The following is a 22,545-nucleotide window of genomic DNA, read 5'->3' on the forward strand; positions in this document are numbered from 1 at the left end:
ATGAAAACTTTTTGTAAATGTCCTGTATCCTGTTAGTTTTTCTTCCAAGTATCTTCTATCTCAACTGACAATGAATTCATTCAAAGATTGTTTTTGACTTTTTAAAGCAAATTTTTGAATATCGTCTCGCGTTTCACCGTTGTTTATTAATTTGTCAAGAGTTCAATGAGAGCCGAGTGCCAGCACTGGGAAAATGACAAAAATGCATAAGTCGACACATTGCGTGAATGGCGTAATGGTCTTCATTTAAAAATAGCCCGCATGTAAAAGCAAGTCCCTGTTTCGCACTAATTATTCGGATCTCGCTCCGGCGTCAAAAGCATTAATAACGACACAAAAAAATAAGCTCTTGCCGAACTATTCGTTATAATAGCCAGTAAGTCTTTTCGATCGTAAAGACGCGCAACACTGTTTGTTGCTGTTTCTTCCATTCCACGTTGAAGAGACATACTCGTCACCAAAAGTGGCAAATGATTCCCTTTGGGGAATTTGCAACCCAAGGATCGACCAACTGGCCGACCGACCGCCCGACCGCCCGACAGAATGAATGCGCCCCAAACGATACTCCTACTTAGCGATCTTGCAAAATTGTCGTAAAAATGGGGTCATCGATCGACCGATCGACCTATCGACCGACTGACCGACCGACCGAATGAATGAATGCGCCCACAAACGATACTTCTACTTTGCAATCTTGCAAAATTGTCGTAAAAATGGGGTCATCGATCGCGAGCTCGTTTACGAGTTAATGGTACAGGTTATACTGCTTCTATGTTATTAGATATGTCAAGAAAACGGCCACAACCTGTTCAACAAACATTTTGGGGTTTGTTGATGCAATCATTGTAGTATCAACTGATAAAAAGTAGTAGTACTGACTCACCAAAGTAAGAGCTCCAAAGTGTTGAAAACTGTTGCCAACAACCTCAACTAACACTCCGGATCCGTAAATAGCATTTTAGCAAATTGCTCCTTCAGAGTTTTTAACTGTTTTCGTTTATAAAAAAAAGTCTATAGCACCTTTGAATTTAAGTTAGAAAATGTGACCTTTAGTTTTGCACTTTTGGGATTTATTTTATTGAATAACTTTTATCAATAATATTTGGACTTACCATGTTCATGTGCGTTTCCAGCTCATTGCTTTGCAGTTCGTAAACCAAGCTTGAGAACTTTCAATCATATGATGACCTATTCCACTTTTAGGACATAAGCATATAAGGGCAGGAACACGCAATAAAAGTGATGAGCGCGATTTCATTACAGCACTCCGCACTGTAGTGCCCCGTTTTAGATTTGAAGACATATTTGAATAACTTGATGTTCTCTTTTTACATGATATGAATTCTATAAAGCCCTTTTTAGGGAAACTCAATAAAGTTATTGTATTGTATTTTGGAGCTTAATTACAAGAAAAAATTTCGTTAAATAATAAACCCCTAATTCGATGGTTTTGCAGATAATATTTGCGTTCATTTTAATCATTTTCTCTCATATCACGAAGCTCGTAGAATATCCGCGCGTTTTATCTCTAAAACCATTGAATAAGATGTATGTAAGGTTTCTGAATACCAGTGTTGTGCTAGAAATGTCTGGCACATACGTCTCAGTAAAGTTTCGTAACGTATGTTAATCACAAATGTTTAGAATGCAAACAACCTCTCGGGATGGAAACTGGTTTCATTCCTGACAAGCAAATTACTGCCTCTTCACAATGGAATTCCGATCATGCTCCCTACAATGGAAGACTGCACTTACAAAGACGCGCAGGCAAAGAAGGATGTTGGGCAGCGGGCAGCAATGATGCAAATCAATGGCTAGCTGTTGACCTGGGACACAGTGATACGACAGTAACAGGTGTAGCCACGCAAGGAAGAAATCATATTGGCCTTGTTCAGTGGGTAATTACGTACAAGCTTCAGTACAGTAATGATGGAGTGAACATATTGAACTACAGGGACGAAGGACAGTCTGAGGACAAGGTGAATTTTGAATTAATGAACCAAAACGTGATTTAAGTTTTAGCCCAGTCCCCTTCACACGAATGTACCCAGTGAATCATGGTTGTTGTAGAAGACCTAAATGTAATAATTGAACCTATATGTAATAAACTCCTAAATGTAATAACATTTGACCTTAAATGTAATAAACTCCTAAGTGTGAAAACATTAAGGCTTACATATATAACGTTATACCAGCGTCATCAATAAAGTAATCAGCACGTCTTTACCCTCTTCAGACTGGGCTTTTTTGCTTTTTTGGACCTTCTCTGACTGGGGGAGGGGGAGGGGGGGGGGTGCCTTCGGAAGATAAACTTCCAGAATATTTAAGCAATCACAATGAAACTTATAGGATGTATAGGATGTCCAGACATCTTTCTTTTATTATATGTCACGTGGGAAAATGACGTCACATCACGTGACAATTACATTATGATGGTCATCATGATGTCAAATCAGCAGCCATCTTGGATCCGCCATCTTGGATTTCAAAATTTTTCCAAAATGCCAGAACACCACCCAAAATTACTGCAAAGACACAAAATCAATAGAACTGTGCTTTTAAAACCGTAAAAAGGTAAAAATGTATTGCATTTAAGTTAATTTCCATTAATATGAACACGAAAATTACAAATTTGGGAAAACATGCTAAATACGGTTTAACATAGAAATGACTAAAATAAGGAAAATTTTCAGTAACACAAAGTGATTTGTTGAGCCATCTGTCACGCAATCGGACAAGTTGCTGTATTCATCACGAATCAAATGTAACTAATAAAAAACATCAATCAAGTGACTTCAACTTGAGGGTCTCAATGGGTTGGTGGCTTTTACGTTTAACGGTTAAAATTTAGGCTTTTTACGGCTAACGGTTAATTTGCTTCGATTACGGTTAACAAAAGTTAAAAATGAATTTCCGTTGTATTTAAAAGTTGGAAATTAATTTCCATTATTGAAAAACATATTTTAGGTCTCAGAGGGTCTGAGTGTTTTTAAAGTGTTTTTGCGTATTTAGCGTTCTTTTATACTAAACATTAAACATTAAATATTAAACATTAAAATGTTGTTTACCCATAATTTTTAGTGCTTGCTGTTAAATTGGCCAATTTTTTAATGTTTGCTGTTTCCGGAGAATACCCAAAGTGAAAAATCCATAGTCTTTAAGATTTTAGCATTGTAAATTCTTATCTGCTTGTCGAAAATCGATAAAAAAAGTAACTGATGAACATTGAGCCCGTGCTAGGTGTTCTCCTCAGAAATCTTCTTTATTCCTGGGACATCTTTTTGATCAAACGCAATAAAACGTTGCAAAAAAAAAAACCTAAAAGGTGAAATTAATTGCATTCAAAATAATTTTCATTAACAAATTTAGGGTAAAAAAACCTGTCAAAATGCTGTTGCCGTGGTAACGTCAAGTTCCTCGACACGGCAACCTATCCTACCAAATTATTACCAGATAAATTTAAGATAAACTAGCAAAGTTTGGAAGAGTTTGGTTGAATCTTGAAAAACGTTACAAGTGTTCAAAGTCAGCACGTGCACTCCCCCCCGGTCTGGATAGGGGTAGTGAGATGATGGTTACATCATTGATGACGTTATTATAACATTATAAGTCTGACTGTTGTCACACTTAGGAGTTTATTACATTTAAGGTCAAATGTTATTACATTTAGGAGTTTATTACATTTAGGGTCAGTTATTACATTTAGGTCTTCTACAACTGTAGTTGTCCCCAACTTGCATAGATGTAGTTTTGTTACTTAAGAGAGAAAGCATGGTCGTGAGTTAAGGCAATGGGGTTTTAATTTTTTTTTTTTTATCTAATACCATGAATTCGAAGTATACAGCCAATTAGAATACGGGAGAGCCGTTGTATTACGAATTCCAAAGTTTGTCACGCTTAAATTTTGTCACTCTTTTTACCAAAGATTGGTTCAGTTAAGAAGAAGATTGAAATCGATAGAAAGTATTATTGCTCTAACTCTACGGAACATAGTTTGAAGTCTTCTGTCGATCTTAACAAATTTTTCACGTTTAAGAAATTGATCGCTACACCCATGAGAAAAAAATGATAGGTCACCATACTCGTTTACGAGAGAGCGACAATTTACTCCTCTCGCGGACTAAGCCGCATAGAAAAAAGCTGCCATTTTGTTTATGTGCGCGCGCTAATTACGCGTAAAATTCTGCGCAGTAAGGATGCGCAATGCAATACAGGGTAATGACCTAAAGAAAAAGATTGAAAACGATAGAAAGTATTATTACTCTAAATCTACGAAACATAGTTTTAAGTCTTTTGTTGATCTTAACAAATTTTTCACGTTTAAGAAAACAAGTGTTTTACTGGAATAAAAGACAACTCATAGAATTCCTACGAAACTACGCCCGGGACCGTTGCGGCGTCTTTTCGATATCCTGACTTGTGAGGATATTGATGACGTCATTTCCTACTTTTGCATGTTCATTTTTAACTTTTACTTTATCTGTCTTTTTGTATATATAATAGAAAGACAGTTACACGGTGACTTGACATAAGAATTTACTAATTACAGTTACTTGGATATTTCAGTTTTTTTAAAAACTAGCAATGGTATATTGCAATTCCTGAGTTTTGATTGGTTAACAGGCAATGGTATATGAGCTCATATACCATTTACACCAAATATGGTAGCAGATACGCATCAATAAAACAGCTGAGGAGCTCAAATATTGCAATTCTTTGGGCGTTTTTAATAAAACAATCATTCCACTCGCACTTGTTGGATATGAGATTGTTTTAGCCAACTCGGCGCTACGCACCTCGTTGACTATCTACCATCTCATACCCAACGCGCGCTTGTGGAATAATTGTTAAGTATACCACTCGAAGGAATTCTTGTATATATTTCTTATAATAATTTATTTTGCTGATTCAGGTATTTGCAGGAAATACAGACCAGGACACTGTTGTTTACCATGACCTTAACCCACCAATCAGTGCACGGTACATCCGTTTTCTTCCAGTGACTTGGAGGGATCACATATCAATGAGAGCGGAGTTGTATGGGTGTCCGTAAGGTACTAACGATACAGTTTTTGATTTTTTAAGTTTTTTTTAGTTTCTTTTCATCTAAGTCAACATTGAGATATTAAGGAAGCTATAATAAACTAATAAGAAACAAGGATTCACAGTTACCTATTATGAACTCAAAATATTTTTCTCTTGTTTATGAACGTTATATTGGTTATTTTACTGAATTTGGAAAGTTAAAAAGTCTACCGGCTGCACTGCTACCATTTATGTTTACTCCAGCAGTTAATAAAAATTGACCAGTATTCATAGCACAATCTGTCAAAGACGCAGGCATCAGTTGTTGTTGTTGTTTTTTGGTTAGTTTTTGGGGTTTTTTAATAAAAAAAAATTGGTTGGGCGAAAACATACAAGCTCTTTCATTAAAAAATGCAGTATGAAATTATCATCACATCTGTGTTTGGGTTCACAAAAACATCGGAATTAAATTTGTTATATATCGTTACTGACGTACTTGTTTCATGGCACCAGTAGTCAGGCTTTATGATATTCTAGAGAAATGTTTTTGAAATGGATAAATAATTTTGAACAATTTTGCTCCGGTTCTTTTAGGTATGTAGTTATATGTGTAACTGCCTTATTAGCGATTATGCGGTGGTTGAAATTATGTTTGGTTTAAGTTATTTTTTTAATGAGCATGTCTCATATTGATTATCATAATCTGAAATCTGAAAAGGGAAATGGAAATCAAACTGATATGAAAAATTTTAAACCAAAGAAACATTTAAACACAGCATACACATGTGCTGATTATTTGGTTAAGCAACCGATAATTATTTCTATTTTCACTAGTTCTTAATGAAAAAAAAAACGTACCAGAACTGAAATGTGTAAGACAAGTACGAATATTAACATGGTATTTCCATCGATGTCATCAAACCTTTAGAATGCAAAGAACCTCTCGGTATAGAAAACGGCGGAATCACTGACGGTCAAATGACTGCGTCTTCGGAATGGGCTGTCAGTCATGGCCCCAAGAGGGGAAGACTGAACTCACAAGAAACTGCAAGCACAGTAGGAGGTTGGGTATCTGGCATCAGTGATGCTTATCAATGGCTTCAGATTGATCTGGGTCACAGGAACACCAGGGTGACTCGTGTAGCAACACAAGGAAGAAATGCTTATGACCAGTGGGTATCCACGTTCAAGCTGCAGCACAGCAATGATGGTGTGATTTTTGAGTACTACAGAGAAGAGGGACAGTCGGCAGACAAGGTGAAACAAAATTTTGAATCGACCCTAAACGTTGATGAACTTCATTAATTCCATTTTTCTCTTAAGGGTGATTCAAATGTGGGAGAGACTAATTTAAATACAAGCCCAGAGTAGTAGTTTCGATTTTGAGATTACTAACAACAATTTACCGTCTTGTTGATTTAGGAATTTACCGGAAACACAGATATGAACACTGTTGTTTATCAAGAATTAAACCCTCCAATCTGGGCACGGTACATTCGCTTTCGACCAATAACCTTCAATCTACATATAGTTATGAGAGTGGAAATTTATGGTTGCTTGAAAGGTATTATCTTCAGTGTAATCAATCTTGAACCTTTTACTTTAATATGTAAACGTCATTTGACCTTATAAGGTCAGGAGAACACGAAATAATGACACGTTGTCATTGTGGTTTTCCTTATTACTCTGAAATACTTTGTTCAATGGTTTTATAGATCATACTCAACGACATTTCACACGTTTTATCGCAATTACATTTTCCTTGCGTCGTGAAGCTCAGAAAATACTACCAAACTCGTTAAATATAGGCGTGTAATACATACACCTTATTCGATGGTTTAGCATGTAATACGCGCGGATATTTTTCGGGTTGCGTAGTATTTTTTCGAGCCCGGTAGGGCCGAGGAAAACTACGAGCAATGACCAAGATGTCCGCTCGTATTATATGGTAAACCATGGAATAAGGGATTTATTATTCCACTATGTTTTCCACTATGTTTGGTTCGGTATTCCATAAGTTTGTCCGTCCGTATTTTTGCCTTTTTCTACAGTGTAATAACGTGGCGTATTTTGCGCGTTCTTTTGCCCTAATATGGTAAGAATGGCGCAATAGCAAAATAATAATCAAGAATATTTTACTCATTTTCTCGCATTGCTTTGCCTCACCTCGTGAGCATGAAGCTCGGAAAATGCTCGGAAAATGCTAAAATGCAGGCGTGTTTTATTTGTATAGTCATCGAATCATTCAACTAAAACGCTATTTGATCATTTAATAAGGTGAAGGGAACAGATAAAATATGAGGTTTTGTTATATAGCTGAATCTATTCCGCGCTCTTATTGGTTGATTGATGGTCACGTGGGAATGGGAAAATCTTTTAAAACTTATAGTTTAACAGAGATGGCTGTGGAACACTATTTCGTCGTTGCTTATTTCATTTGATTGGTTTGAGCGTAGTTGGAGGGAAAACGGATGCAAAACCCTAGATTTAAATGTATAACACTAGTGTGCGCCACATACATTACTGTCCATGGAGCCACCTTAAGTGTGTATTACACTGTACTGAAGTATCCAACACAAGTAGGTCTTCTTTTAGAATTGTTGTAATGAATAGGAGGATACGTTCTTTAAAGCTGCATTTTAAAACATTTTAATTGTGAATTGGCATTCACCTCTAGATTGTCAAGACGCTATAGGTATGCAAACCGGTGCTATCTCTGATGGACAAATAACTGCCTCGTCCGAGTATGACGCTGATCATGCCGCAAATCAGGGCAGACTACACTTTCAAGAAGGCGCAGGGAAAGCAGGTTCGTGGTCAGCGGCCAGCAGTGATGCTAATCAGTGGCTGCAGATTGACTTGGTTCACAAAACGACAGTAACACGTGTAGCCACGCAAGGAAGAAATAGCAGTTACTTTCAGTGGGTAACTAGGTACAAACTGCAGCATGGCAATGATGAAGTGGACTTTCAGACTTACAGGGAACAAGGACAATCCGCAGACAAGGTGACAACTAAATTAATCTACAGAATAAAACTCACAAACTCACATCTGTGCATCTAAAAGTAATGTTCTTTATTTCTAGCTAGAGACCACTTTTAGTAAAACATTTTTGTCCTGAACAAGGCAATTTCTTCCACTGAAGGAATTGTCGTGTTGTAATAAGCACATAAAAACAACTATTATTCAAGTCTATGCACCGACCAATGACGCTGAAACCGACGGAAAGACGGGTTCTATGAACTACTGCAACAGGTGTATGAAAGGACACCTCGACATGACATCATAATAACTATGGGTGACTGGAATGCAAAGTTAAGGCACCAATTGGAGGGCGAAAACAGAGAGGTTGGTAAGCACGGTTTAGGAAGCGACAGATCTTATAATGGTGAGAGGTTCATAGAGTTCTGTGCAGGCAACAACATGGCCATCACAACGACCATGTTCCCCCATAAAGACATCCATCAGTACACTCGGACCTCTCCAGATGGAAGAACAAGGAATCAAATCGAATGGAATATTTAAGAGATCGGTACAGGACACCAGGGCTTTCAGGGGAGCCGACGTAGGAAGTGATCACAACTTGGTTGTTGGAAATATTCGATTAAAGCTACCTGGGGTGGTTAGAAAGCAAGGCGAAACGAATGCAAGGAAATATGAACTGAGCAAGCTAATGGTGCCTGAGATTAAACAAAGGTTTGTCTAAGATTTAGCTGCTTGGCAGAAACTGAGTCAGATGAAACAGGAAACGATGACACCCAAAATGCCGAAAGCGTCGAGGAGAAATGGTCGAACATCAAGAAGGCCTACAGCGAAACAGCAAAGTCAGTTCTTGGTCATAGACAAAGGAAGAGCAAGACTTGGATTAGTGCAACAAGTTGGGGCAAAATTGGAGAAAGAAGGAAATTGAAGAAGAAGATGGAAGAGACAAGATCAGAAAGGATAAGAAGGAGAATTGAATACAATAAGAAGAACAAGGAAGTAAAGAGAAGCTTGAGAGCAGACAAGAGGGAATGGGCAAATGCGCTTGCAAGGGAAGCCGAGGAGGCTGCAAGGAATGGCAACCTAAAAGAGGTGTATGAGGTAACGAAGACGTTATGCAACGACCGGCCACGAAGAATGAACATGGTGAGAGACCAGGATGGAAAGCTATTAACAACAGAAGAGGAGATCAGACATAGGTGGCCAGAACATTTCGACAATGTCCTGAAACGGCCTGATCCAGAAGCCCCCGCAGTTGTCGACGATAGGCAGCCAAACGAAATAGATGTCAGCGACGAATGTATCACCCGACAGGAAATAAAGCAGGCTCTGAAGAACATGAAGAATGGCAAATCAGCTGGAATGGATTCAATCACAACAGAGCTACTGAAGGCTGACATAGAGATAACTGCGTTCGTGCTAGCTAGAAGACCTATTTCGCACGGTGTGGGAGACAGAGGAAATCCTGGAGGACTGGAATTGTGGTCTGATCGTTAAGCTTCCCAAAAAGGGGAATCTTACTGACTGTGGCAACTGGCGTGGAATAACGTTGTTATCTGTACCAGCGAAAGTTATGGGAGGACTAATTATTACTAGACTGCATGATGCAGTGGATGGGATGCTAAGAGAAGAACAGGCAGGTTTCAGAAGTGGGCGAAGCACGACTGAACACATCTTTGTGCTTCGAAATGTCATCGAGCAATCGCTGGAATGGAATGCAAGTCTATACACCTGTTTTGTAGATTACGAGCAAGCATTTGATAGTGTCCACCGCGAAACACTGTGGAGGATAATGCAGTCTTATGGAATACCATCAAAGTTCATAAGAATGGTCAAATTGTTTTACAGCAACACCAAGTGTGCAGTGATCGATGGAGCAATCAAATCGGATTGGTTAACCGTGAAAGCAGGTGGAACACAAGGTTGTGTAATGTCAGGGTTTCTCTTCCTGTTGGTAATAGATTGGATTATGTGTAGGACTACAGAGCAAGGTAATACGGGGTTCGATGGAAGACGATGAGACAGCGGGAAGACCTAGACTATGCCGATGACATTGCGCTCATTTCCAGCACATGGACGCAAGCACAAACGAATTTAGAAAGACTGAGGAGCAACAGTGAAGGTACGGGTTTGAAGATAAACATCGACAAAACGAAGGTGCTCAGACTCAATGCTAGGAGACAAGATCCTATAAAGCCAAACGGCACTGATGTAGAAGATACAGACAGCTTTGTCTATTTAGGGGCCACTGTTAACAACTTGGGTGGTGCCGAACAGGACATTCGGAGTAGGTTAGGTAAGGCTAGAAGTGTTTTTCATCGACTTTCAAAGGTGTGGAGAACAGGTGAATTCCGCCGAGAAACTAAGATGAGGATCTTCCAGTCAAAAATCATTGCTGTCCTGTTGTATGGATGCGAGACTTGGAGAATAACAAAAGCGGGTGAAAAAGGCTAGACACCTTTCTTCACAAATGCCTAAGGAGAATCTTGAAAGTCCATTGGCCCATGCGTGTGTCCAATGATGAAATTCGGAGAAGAGCGGGAATCGAAAAGATCAGTTCACAAGTTCGACGCATGCGATGGAAGTGGATAGGTCATGTTCTGCGTATGGCACCAAACCGAAACCCACACGTGGCATTATCCTGGGCACCAAGCGGGAAAAGAAGTAGAGGACGGCCAAGGGAAACATGGCGGAGAACGGTGGAGAAGGAACGCGCTGAGCTGGGACTAAAATCGTGGGCCGCAGCAGCAGCTGTGGCCAAGAATAGGGACAGATGGCGAGCATTGATGTCCGGCCCTATCCCCCACCCGGGGGCAAGGAACTAAGAGAATAAGTTATTTTTTGTCCAAATAATGAACGTGGGTTGGTTGGGTGATTCGTTGTTATGGGCCGGGGGATGAATCTTCGACTACAGACGAATAAAAGGACTTCGAATTATTTACTTCTTGGTAACCTAGCGTGAGGACGTACCGGGAGAGTTTCGGCTTTATGTGGTCTTTATTTCTTTACGCGCTGAACAAAATATTTTCATCCGTCTTTGTCATTTTTATTAGCCTCCTTGGCTCGTCACACTTGCGGGACGAGAAAAGACAAAATGACGTCTTGGATATCGCCATATGTAACGAAACACAGTTCGTTTTAAAATGTCAGTTCTTCTTGTCAGAACGTTGCATTTTGAACCGTTGGGAAGAAGGAAAAACAACTGCAGTGAATACATGTGCATAATTCTGTGCAAATTCTGTGAGGTATAAAAAATTTGCCCGTTGTTTTCAGTAGTCTCCCATAGAGCCCTGTCAACCCAACCCACTCGTTACAGTATCAAAGGATATCAGGAAAGTGTATAAGGCTTCTGATTAGCTGATTTCGAATTTGGGCTTGAAGACTAAAGCCGTGAGATTTTTAAAGTGTTTAACTCTTGAAAAGTTCTAATAATATTTACCATTTTTTTCATTAGGAATTTGCTGGGAACACAGACAAGAACAATGTTGTTTATCATGAACTAATTCCGCCAATCAGAGCACGATACATCCGTTTCCTACCAGTGGCTTGGATTGATCACATATCAATGAGAGTAGAGGTGTATGGGTGTCCACCAGGTACTGCAAGTTCATTGCTTCCGTATAATCAAACTTTAAATATACACAATCTAGATACGCATATGTACAAGTTTCTAACTGACAAAGCAAGAAGTAGAGATTATACTAAGTCCCATTCTTCGGAGGGCGCAAGAGAGGTGGGGTGGGGGAATAAATATATATTTACAGTGGAATATTAAAGCCTGTATTTCACCTTACGACAGGGTGCACTGCGCCAGCCGTTGGCATGGAGACCGGTAAGATCAGCGATTCTCAAATCACCGCTACAGCTGGAGATCCGTTAGGTGCCAGGTTGAACAAACCGTTTGTGTGTTGTGTAAACGTCGGTGGTTATATACAGGTAAGTAAGTATAAATAGTAAAGCTCAAAACATTAACTGCGTTTAGTTCACCTTAAAGAAAGTCAATTTTGTAAAAACCAAGTATAATTTGTCTGAACGGAAAAAAATCAAAGACGTGAAATTACTTCCTTGTTGATGAACTGCCAAATCACCACTTGAATAGCTAAGCTGTTTAATTTTGAAAAAATCTTCTTTTATAAGCTCGTTATATGTTTTTATGGCTTTACACTTAAATGAAATTTTTAAACAAACTTTTCAGATAGATCTTGGTCGACTTTATCGCATTTGCGCTGTAGCCACACAAGGTAATCCTGGTGGAAACTATGATTATTTGAAAGAATACAAAGTGAGCTGGTCTAAAGATGGTGTCACATGGGATATGAGCGCACAGGTATGAAAAATAGAAGAAATATTAGACATGAATCATGAGTTATCTAGAATGGAGAAATGCAGCAAGCGGTAACATGTCCAGCTGTCATAACAGAACGTCGCCCACTTGCACAAGATCTTTAATGATTCCCGAAGGGGATGGGAAGCATGAAAGACCCCCTCTATGAAGATTTCATTATTCGTTGTCAGATCAAAAGTAAAACCATAACTTCAACACAGCATTAATGTAATTTCTGACGTTTGAATGAATGCATTAGTCAGAAATTACTATTCTGACGGCACGATTGAGAGGTTCGCGGGTTGTTATGGCATGTGTAGGTATATATAGGTTTTTGCGGGAGATTAAGGTCATTCTAGATCGTCAGTCCTCGTCTTTGCTTGCTTTTCTTTTTTTCCTTAAAGTGTTGTTTGTTCAGATTTGTAACTATTCTATTGTAAATTGTTCTAGATTATTTAGTTGTGCCCTTTCCTCGGCGTCTCGTGCTGCTGCATTAGATGAGGAATACGTTTCCACATATTTTTGGCCACTTCCAAAGGGTGGTTTATAGTGGTTTTTCGTATCTGGCGTAGCACACTCCTTAATACTGTAAGATCCATCTCCTGTTTTTTTGCAAGATTCAAGATTGTAATCAGGATGCATTTTGCATAAGATGACTGTATTAGGATGCATTTTGCATAAGACGACTGTATTAGGATGCATTTTGCATAAGATGACTGTATTAGGATGCATTTTGCATCAGATGACTGTATTAGGATTTATGTCTTATCAGATGACTGTATCAGGATACATTTTGCATCAGATGACTGACTGACGCATCCTCAATTAACTCTTCACATTGTATGTCTCGTGTTAGTGTAGTCAGAATATATTATGTTTATTTCCCGCCTAAAGTAGAGTTTTATTTGCACAGTTGAAGATCCACGTGCGATGTCGTCATCTACGTGTCTGTACTCTTACTGACGAGAAATTTGACAGTTATTGTAAAATAAGACTTTGATATCCCGCTGCAGACTTTCTGTTTTATATGCTAATTAACTTGATCTGAAATTGACAGGTTCTCAAAGGAAATATTAATTGGCGTGACGTAAGGAAGAATCACATTCCAGTGATTTACGCTCGGTATTTCCGCCTACTGCCGTTGAAGTGGTTCGTTTGGCCGTGTACAAGAATGGAAGTTTACGGAGAACCCTGGCCAGAAGGTAAAGAAGAAGAAATTGATCGTATTTCCTCAAGTAAACGCTCACCTTTGATTAAGTGCCATACGCGACATACCCGCACGATGTAATTTTAGTGGGTCTCGGCTATTCAGAGCTGAGTTCTGTCTCCAACTTTGATATATATTCACTTTTCTCTAGTCTCAGAAGCGTTGTTCACGCCGATTGGCGTTGGTAAAGCATTGTCTGGCCACGAGATTTCATCTCTGACTGCCGTCGACGCCATAAAGTGTATGAAGTTGTGCTTGGTAACCGAGCAGTGCAAGTCATTCAATTTTAGTGACAAGTTACAGAAGTGTGAAGTGAACGCTGCCAAAGCTGAGAAGTCAAGTCTTGAGGATCGGGAAGGTTTTAATTATTTCGAAGCCTCTCCTTAACAAATGGTATCCACGATTCCATCGGAATAAGGGTGCGCTCTTTTAAATATTGTTTGTTTTTGATACAGTAAAAACCCGCGAGTAAGAACCTTATTTTTAATAACCTATTAGGGTAAAATTTGCCAGTTAGAAACCATCTATACATATAGATTACTTCATAGAAAGTGCGCCGTACGGATTTATATTCACGAGTTGCAAAATTTTGGGAAACGAACGAGTGAGCGTAGCGAACGAGTGAGTTTTCCAAAGTTTTGCAACGAGTGAATAAAAATCCGTACAAAGCACTTTCTATGCTGTAATTTGTTTATTATATATATAACGAGAATTCAACCATTGAGCACTTTACGCCGATTTTTCCAGTTTATAACCTTTAGCATTCAACAGTTATTAAACGGCGCGAGAAAATAAAGCTGCAAATGCACATAGCTTTACAAGCGAATTCGCTATTTCAATAATATGAAAGAAAAATTACTGGCGACAAACTCTCCTAGCAAGAACTTTATTTAAATAAACACACTGCGTTACATTTATAAACTTCGTATCGCATCGAGGAAACTTCGCCACAAGCGAATAAACTACTGGCGAATCAACTGGCGAATTTTGAACAAATTGTGACAACACAAGGAGTCGGTTAATTAAACTATAATTACGACGTAAATCCAATTAAAAAATACAATTTACTTTACCAAGACGATCCCAAGAGTTCCTGAATACTCTTAGAAAGTCCGTGGATGTGTTGCATGTAAGTTCCGATGAAAGTCTTGTCTTCAACTCGCTTTCACTTATCGACACTTCGCCTTCGCCTGTCTTCACTTCGCCTTTGAAGAGTGATTTTTATCACTGCTGTATTCTTTAGGTTTTGCTTAGCGTGTTTCTGTTGGCTTGCATTTCCATTAAGTTCTTAAAAGGCAAAGTTTTGTAAAGAAACAAAACATGTAGCTATGTTTTCAAAGCATAAACTGCCGTCGAGAGCAAACTTGCCGCTCGCTTTCTCAACCTCGTTGGAAACCATTTAAATTCTTGCGCTGTGATTGGTTTAGTCGTACTAGTCTAGATGCTGATTGGTAATATTTTTCACATGTGAAGAAAGCTATACGCGAAGCTGATTGGACGTATCGCTTTTTTCACATGTGAAAATATAGCAAATATAGAATTCTATTTGCAAGGTTTATTGCTTAAAATTCTCGCTATATATATAATAAAGTATAATACCCTCTTAAGCCTAAAAGTTGAAAATAGGTTCTTATTTTCTAAAAACTGTTACTTTTAGGGAAATAAGATAAGTCAACATTCTGGATCCTCTTCGGAGCCTTACAACTCTAGTTGCAATGAAAATGCCAATGTTGAAAATCATAAAATGTTATTATTGATACAATCACATAAATATATGCTAATGTGCGGTCTCATCCAATAACAATTCTAACTGTGAAGCGCATTGAGCTTTGTAAATGCGCTATATAAGCACCTATATCATTCATTCATTCATATAAATAAAGGCTGAATACCACTAAAAAATTTGCAACAATGTAAACTTTTTCTCAGATATAAGAACCTAAATTTGTGCTTATTACCATTTATGTAAGAACCTGTTTTGGCTAACTTGGAAAAATGCAGGTTCTTACTCGAGGGTTTTTACTCTACTGTTTGTTGTGTATGATAAAGAGTCCGATTTATTCCTTTTTAAAATAAAAATTTTGTCACGCTACTAGAAAAAACCAATCTCAATTTTGACGCGCACAGTAACAAGGTTAGTAACCTGCGTTGCAGACGAACTATATCGAGGATTTTGTGACACGTCCGGCTGCAACATATGCAAAACACTTGTGAAAGACGAAGCATATGATTATGAAATATTTTCTGTACCTATTTTCGGAATCAACCGATAAAAAACAGTACGTGAAAAGTGGACCGTGCAAACTCTGTACATTATTTTCCAATTTTCCTTAGAAAAATGTTGAAAAATAGGGGAGTACCCAACGGTACCCGAGTCAATTTTTTGCACGCTGTAGCTACCGTAGGCTCGATTATAGCTACCGCTATAAAACAAAAACGAAACGCTATTCAACATACCAATTGCTGTTCTTGATTTATTTTGAAAGACTCATTTTCTTTCATTGGTAATATGAATTACTATGTATAGCAACAAATTAGAAAACACTAATTCCTACTTGCCCTACCCAATGTAGGTCAGCATTAATATGGGGCCATTCTTTAACTAAAGCTGTCAAAAGGAACTTACGCAGCGATCACATAGTAACATCAACATCTTCCGGGTATTTTGCAGACATTAGATTCTCTTACTAGGGGTTTGGACATTTCACATCCGGTTCTTTCTGGAGAGATGCTTTTAACAACCCCTCAGGAAAACAGGGGAATTTGACCTCGTGGACCGGCATAATGTTTTAGTCAACTGTATTAGTGAAGTTCGTTGAGGAATAGTGCATGGACGTGGATCATTCGATACAGTTCGAAGGTAACATTAAAGAAAAAAGAACTTTAATTTAAAGAGTACTTTGCGAAGTTTTTAAATTTCTTTTCAGGATAAATGATTAGTTTCTCACACTGTTGTCGTGAGGGCGGGGCGTTGGACGTTTAATTCTAGGTAATCTTGTAGGTAGACTGTCCGAGAAGTAGGGCTTTCAATCCTTTAATAGCATTTGAGTCAATTTTTTTAGTGTTACATTGTCGTCTGGGTAGTTGTTGATGTTTCGATTTGATCACTGCGTTTGCAAGGCAACTTATTTAGTAAACGTTTTAATTTACAAAGCGATTTTCAAAAGCTTGATCCCCAAGGATACGCCCATTAATTAAGCTTCTATATTCTATCCAGCGATAAATATATACGAAGATCGTTGAAACTGAAATCTTCACTGAAGAAAAGTCCTGTATACATGTCAACGTGTTCTCTTTAAACTTGAAAACATACTGATTGATAGTGGATGACCTAGCAAAGGAAAACCTTCTGAGGTATTTTTACTAAAAATGCAAAAATTAAGGAAATGGCCAAGCCTTTGTTTCCTTATCTGATATTCATCAGCAAAGACCATGTTAGGGGATGACCCCACCGCGGTGCACTGGTGATGAACACATGAATCTAAAAATAGCTTTGATGATTTTCCAAGTGTACAGGGATTTCCTTCCAAGGTTCATCCACTCTTCGTATTGATTAAAACGAGACTAATAACTGTGGTTAATAAGTTATAATAGCGTTTTTTACAAAACAGTTCACTTTTAACATTGACAAAAACTACTACAAGTAGCGCCTAAGATTAAATATAAATTCAAGATGTTTCCTCTTCACTATATAGGAAGTGCAATTTTTTTGTGGTACAAATTTTCAAAAGTACGATTGCCTTTTGGTTTCATTAGGCATTTCATCCATTTTTACCATATAACCTTAAGAACTCTGTATTGCGAGTTAAATAAAGTATCAAATTGTGTACATTTTAATTCACGATTCAAAACGTCAAAATTTGATGATTCATTTTCACTAAAGGAAGTGCAATAAACAGTCATTGTATACATAAACTCCAGAAACTTTGTTGTGCTTTCTTTAAGAGTATGACGGTCCGTTTCATTGGGTATTACTTGCATATGTGTAATATAAGCTACTAGAACTTTGTATTTTGAGTTAAATAAAGGCTCGAAATGGGAAAAATATCACAAATTTTCCAACAACAGAAAAATCACAACTTTTCCCGTAAAACTATACAAATGCCGCCATGTTTAGTATTTTTTGGAAGACAGGGAATTCCTAGTAGAGTCAAATCGCTTTCGAAATGACAGGAACAACTTTTCCATTTAACTAAGCATTGGTGTTGAACTTTTTATCGACGTTTTCCAAACCTTTAACTGTTTTTGTGTGAGTTAAATTTCGTATACATTTTTCCCCTCTCAAACTAGTAGAGTCAAATCGCTTTCGAAATGACAGGAACAACTTTTCCATTTAACTAAGCATTGGTGTTGAACTTTTTTATCGACGTTTACCAAACCTTTAACTGTTTTTGTGTGAGTTAAATTTCGTATACATTCCCTCCCCTCTCAAACTATTCATAAATGTTTGCTAGTCTCATACGTATAAGGCAAACAAATCAACTTACTTTCAACCTACAATTAAGCGTAACAACGATTAAAATATTAAGACATTGACAATCTAAAATACAGCCAAAATAAGGAACTTATAAGAAACTACTTCTCTGTTCCCTATTCTTTAACTTTGATGCTAAAAGCGTACGATCGTTCTATTTTTTAATGCGAGCTTATGTCTAGAAAGATAATCTTACTTTTAATGCCTTAAGTGTGAGTACATTACGCTAAAAACTGAGTTTTCACCATTGATGTTTTCTTTTTAAAGAAATCGTTCAATTTCTAGACTGTGTGAAACCGATCAAAGAAAGAAAGGACAAACCGCCAGAGAAAAATTTCTGGCTTTACCTTGCTTTGATATTGCCATACTTTTAGATACTACCATTAGAACTTGTTATACATTAAATTTAGGGGAGCATGCTTAAGTTTAAAAATTCCCATTTTTAAAATAAAAACGACCAGACACTTCTCCGGATATTCCCACACCTCAATGGTGAAGTCTCAAAAAGAACAAAGTTAACGCATAATACAGCATTGCGCATGATACAAAATTGCTTGAGCATACTTCCTAAATTAAACCAGCCATTAATCAAAAGACAGCTTTTACAAAAATTCTATAATAAGGAGGACAATGTTCTCCTAACTGAGAGTTTCCATCTCCGTTTGCGTTGTCAATCCCTCGCGTACCTGTATCGTCTTCATTTCGTCGTCGTCCGGACGCAGAAGAGAGCGGATTCGTTGAAACACGGAACCCCCAGGGGCTGTAATAATCTTGTATAAAGCGACCCCTGGGATCCACAGCATGGAAGACAAGGCCAGAACCCAGCCACAGAACTCTGCCCAATCGGGGTACTGATAGGAACCAAGGGAGACCCCGCTCCACTGTATAACGCTGAATAGGAATACCCCTGGGGAAAGAGTATAAGCACGGAGTAAATAAAAATAATTAAATGATTTTCAGATTAGTGTTACAGAAAAGCTTTTTAATTATTTTTAAAGCCTTTTACTAGGAGTCGAAAATCATAGACAATATTGATAACAATAATGATAAAGCCTGTTTCACCCTTCTCGTTACAGCGCTAGCTGAAGGTCATTTAAAGTTTTCAGGGCTTTATCAAGAGGATGATTGTTTCTAGAACCCATGGCCGGCATGTTATTCCCTCGGCTTTTACCCAGTCTACGAGATAGTAATGCCCAGGTATGTTATACCTCAACAAAACAAACTAACAAGAGTCATGGATTTAGCCAACTGGTACAAATGTGATATCATCGGAGATATTTTTTTCTCACAAATAGGTGCCGAAGTGATGTTGGGAAGGAATGTTGAATCAAATAATTACAGGTTTATTGAAGAATGGCGTATATGTTGTAAATCTCCCTAAATGTAACGACATGAAACACAAAACACGCTGTACAGTCGTCAAGTGATCATATCAAAACTCTCTGCCAGAACATACTGTACATATAACATGCAACATAGGGGACTTATAATCAGAAGAATTGATATCATTCTTTACAATCTAAATATAAGCCGACAGGTTTATTTTTGAGTGAGGGGAAAGGGGATATAAATGAGAATTGAAGGGGGAGGGTTTGGGGGTGAACCTTATTTCGGTTAACGATGCCGAAATTAATTTATCTCCAAGTGCTTGGCAGACAACGTCAAAACTAATTTGTCCCTTTCCTTTGCAAGACACGCTTATGAGGGGGTTCAAACGACTTATTTAATAACCAACCTAAAATAACAACGGGTGTGCAGTATTTCCAGGCAATAGGCCACCAGGGCCATATCTTGTAGCCAATCATTGTCTCGATGTCTTTGGCAAACCGATCAGCTCCATAGCCCCAAGCTACAGTGACGACTTCAAATAAGGCCAGGAACAGCAGCGATACTCCTCCAGACTGCCAGTTGTACAGATGCAGTACGTACATTCCGCCCTGAAAAAAATAAACATAAGAAGTGACCACAACTTTACATGTGATGTCAAAATACGAATTCCCCTTACGGGTCTCTATATATTTCCCACAGCACTTGTTGGGGGAATTGCAATAATACGCCGTTCTGCTGCCACTCGACATGAAAACTTTTTTAACGTTTACAATTAATTTCTGAAAGCTTTCTTATGACTTGCTTTACAACTTGCTATGAAATAAAAAGTCAAAGCCTTTGAAAGAACATGTGACAGGGCAACGGGAAACATACCACGTATGTCTTGGAATTTGATTGGTCAAATCAAATGGAACCCATTGGAAAGAGGTCAAAAATGTGTCAAAACATAAACAGACTAACACTGGTACTAACCAACGGTACTGTTCAAATCCCTGTTAATAATTTCTAACCAATTTAATAACATATTTGCTACAAACCTTGAATCAAAACTAACTATAAACGATATCGATAGTGCTATGTTTGCTCTACATTTAGCGTTTTCTTACTATAACGAAGCAAACGTACAATCATTTTCCGAGGAAGATAGGATCATAGAATCTCCCTTAGTTCTGAGTTTATTAGGTGCCCACACTCTCATTCAAAAAAAGACCGTTGAACCATTCATTTACGGACCCAGATATTCACGCATTACGGAGGCGTCGCTAGTTAGACAAGCGGCGATAAATGACTTAGTCTGAAGAGCTTCAATGCTAAGATCTAAGATTCAGATTACTTTATAGAGCATTACCCCAGTTCTTAATATTTTCTCCACCACTAGACGATTCTTTTGTTTATAGTGCGGTACATTTTTGCTATTTTAAATTTTCGTTAACTTTAATTTCGATTTCGTGATGCGCAGCAGAAAAATAACTAAATCGGCTTATAGTCTGGCTTATCCTTCTAAAACGGATTAAAAATCTGAATATTCAGCTATTCGTTTTAAGTAACATCGCATCGTCTATTACTAACGTTGATGGTTTGCAAAAAAACATTATCGAAACAGCTGTTCTCTTTTTTCCTAGATTAAGATAGGTTTGATCTTTGATACTACAGCGGAATGCATCGTTTTATACTAATATAAAGTTATAAAGTACCGAAAAGGAAGACATACGATACCGAAACAATTTAGATCATTCCGGCACAGCGTCCAATTTTCTGCACTATGATTGAACATTATTAACGGAAAATCACTTTTGATTTACCCCGGCTTAAAAGCACCTAATTGTTTTTATAATTCTACCACGAAATCTGTGCTGATTTGGCTGATCCCAGACTTAGAGCTTTATAATTCATCCTTTTAATTTTACGGAAGACTTCAGTCACGCGATTTCTTTTATTTTGGAAAATTGGGTCTCAAGGCTCTTTACAAGTACTGATTTTCAATAAAAGAGCTCAGAGACTTCTTAAACAGCTTGAAATGAAATAGCTGGATTCATATTTTGAATTTTAAGTATACATCCTAATTACGCTAACAAGGAAGCCTACCTTATTCAAAAATGTGAAAGAGGAACGTAAAATAGTAGTCGTTCACGAAACGAGTGTAGCGAATTAACAAAAAGCTTCAGTTATGCTTTGCAGACCTAGATAGGCTTTACTTTTACCTGGGCTGATTTCCTTTTTTTCTGGGTAAGAATTATACAGGAAACTGTCAGAACGTTTCTAAACTAAGCTAGTGTCATATAGTAACTTTACGAAATAAGATAAAACATAAACTCCAGACGACTGAAAATATATAAACATAAAAATCCCTCAGAAGACTAAGAGTAGTGTTTTGAAGTTCATCTTGATTAACAACAGAAAAAGACAGGAAAGGTAAAGGGCAAAATCCATTTCAATTTTCGGTCCCCGTCCTAAACTTTGGTTTGCATTACATGCGAGCATTAGTATTGTTTCTCACAGTGAATGGCCCTAACTTCCCCTCTCCTCCCCCCTCCCCCTCTCGCAACCGCGCGTGAGCTCAATATAAGGAACGGCGCATTGCTCCCACAAGTCCATGCGCTCCCCACACAATCATGAAGGCAGAGTTTTCCTCTTTAATTCAAGAGTGTCAATTTATAATCTTGGGCGGAGGGGCACATGAGAATTAAGTGTCGTGGGCAAGAACACAACACAACACAAATACCCCAACCTGGGATAGAATTCTGAGAAGAAAAAATAAAATATGTTACCTGCATGATCATAGGGATTCCCAGCAAAAAGCAGAGGAAACACAGAAAAGCAATGAACAGCTCTTTTCGCTTTTTAAGGAAGCGCGGATACTCGTCCACAAGACCCGTCACCACTGCTTCAAACATGGCGAACTGGGTATCCAGACCTAAAGTCAGCAACATGAAGAAAAACATCACAGCCCAGAAAGGCGAGATGGGCATCTGAGCAATCCCCTCAGGGTACACCACAAAGGCTAAGCCAGGACCGGAAGTCGCCACATCTTTGACTTCTTTACCAGAAACGTGTGCCATGAAGCCAAGCACGCTGAAGATTACAAAGCCTGCGAACACACTTGTGCTGCAGTTAATGACTGATACTATCATCGCGTCCCTGTATAAATAAACGAATAAATCCAGATAAGTGTCAGTTCTTATTGTCCAGTAAGCAGTAGAACCT

At 38.2% G+C, this 22,545-nt stretch overlaps 4 protein-coding genes across 5 annotated transcripts in view; 2 read left to right on the forward strand and 2 right to left on the reverse strand.

Annotated features, from left to right (window-relative positions):
* LOC144649957 (uncharacterized) overlaps positions 1-16,337 on the forward strand; it is a 155,086-nt gene extending 138,749 nt beyond the window's left edge. Inside the window, exons 9-13 of the mRNA XM_078509556.1 lie at positions 11,807-11,943; positions 12,203-12,334; positions 13,389-13,533; positions 13,690-15,320; positions 15,422-16,337. Of these exons, the coding sequence (XP_078365682.1) occupies positions 11,807-11,943; positions 12,203-12,334; positions 13,389-13,533; positions 13,690-13,925 (650 nt within the window). The 3' untranslated portion in view covers positions 13,926-15,320; positions 15,422-16,337. The remainder of the gene's footprint in view (positions 1-11,806; positions 11,944-12,202; positions 12,335-13,388; positions 13,534-13,689; positions 15,321-15,421) is intronic.
* LOC144649964 (glutathione synthetase-like) overlaps positions 1-22,545 on the reverse strand; it is a 93,710-nt gene that overhangs the window by 10,234 nt on the left and 60,931 nt on the right. The window lies entirely within an intron of this gene.
* LOC144649998 (EGF-like repeat and discoidin I-like domain-containing protein 3) lies at positions 1,032-6,066 on the forward strand. The gene is made up of 3 exons (XM_078509630.1): positions 1,032-1,979; positions 4,913-5,054; positions 5,954-6,066. The coding sequence occupies exons 1-2, from the start codon at positions 1,665-1,667 to the stop codon at positions 5,051-5,053; spliced, it is 456 nt and encodes a 151-aa protein (XP_078365756.1). The 5' UTR covers positions 1,032-1,664; the 3' UTR covers position 5,054; positions 5,954-6,066.
* Positions 15,986-22,476, reverse strand: LOC144649980 (sodium- and chloride-dependent GABA transporter 1-like). Of its 2 annotated transcripts, XR_013569987.1 has the most exons (4): positions 22,110-22,476; positions 19,748-19,949; positions 17,918-18,919; positions 15,986-17,771 (listed from the first exon to the last, which is right to left on the reverse strand). XR_013569987.1 is itself a non-coding variant. In XM_078509604.1 (3 exons), the coding sequence occupies exons 1-3, from the start codon at positions 22,470-22,472 to the stop codon at positions 18,651-18,653; spliced, it is 834 nt and encodes a 277-aa protein (XP_078365730.1). In that variant the 5' UTR covers positions 22,473-22,476; the 3' UTR covers positions 15,986-18,650. The 2 variants fall into 2 exon arrangements, 1 of the variants encoding a protein (XP_078365730.1); XM_078509604.1 differs by having other exon boundaries at positions 15,986-18,919.

This window comes from Oculina patagonica, chromosome 4 (assembly GCF_052425735.1).
Source record: "Oculina patagonica isolate OP01 chromosome 4, crgOcupat, whole genome shotgun sequence".
NCBI lineage: Eukaryota > Metazoa > Cnidaria > Anthozoa > Scleractinia > Oculinidae > Oculina > Oculina patagonica.

Excerpts from the sequence above, each read along its gene's own strand:
- LOC144649980 (XM_078509604.1), bottom strand. The coding sequence starts at position 22,472 with ATGATAGTATCAGTCATTAACTGCAGCACAAGTGTGTTCGCAGGCTTT. Across the intron at positions 19,950-22,109 it reads GAATCCCTATGATCATGCAG|GGCGGAATGTACGTACTGCA; the intron begins GTAACATATTTT and ends TATTTTTTTCAG. Across the intron at positions 18,920-19,747 it reads CACACCCGTTGTTATTTTAG|GGGTATTCCTATTCAGCGTT; the intron begins GTTGGTTATTAA and ends CTCTTTCCCCAG.
- LOC144649998 (XM_078509630.1), top strand. The coding sequence starts at position 1,665 with ATGGAAACTGGTTTCATTCCTGACAAGCAAATTACTGCCTCTTCACAA. Across the intron at positions 1,980-4,912 it reads AAGGACAGTCTGAGGACAAG|GTATTTGCAGGAAATACAGA; the intron begins GTGAATTTTGAA and ends TTGCTGATTCAG.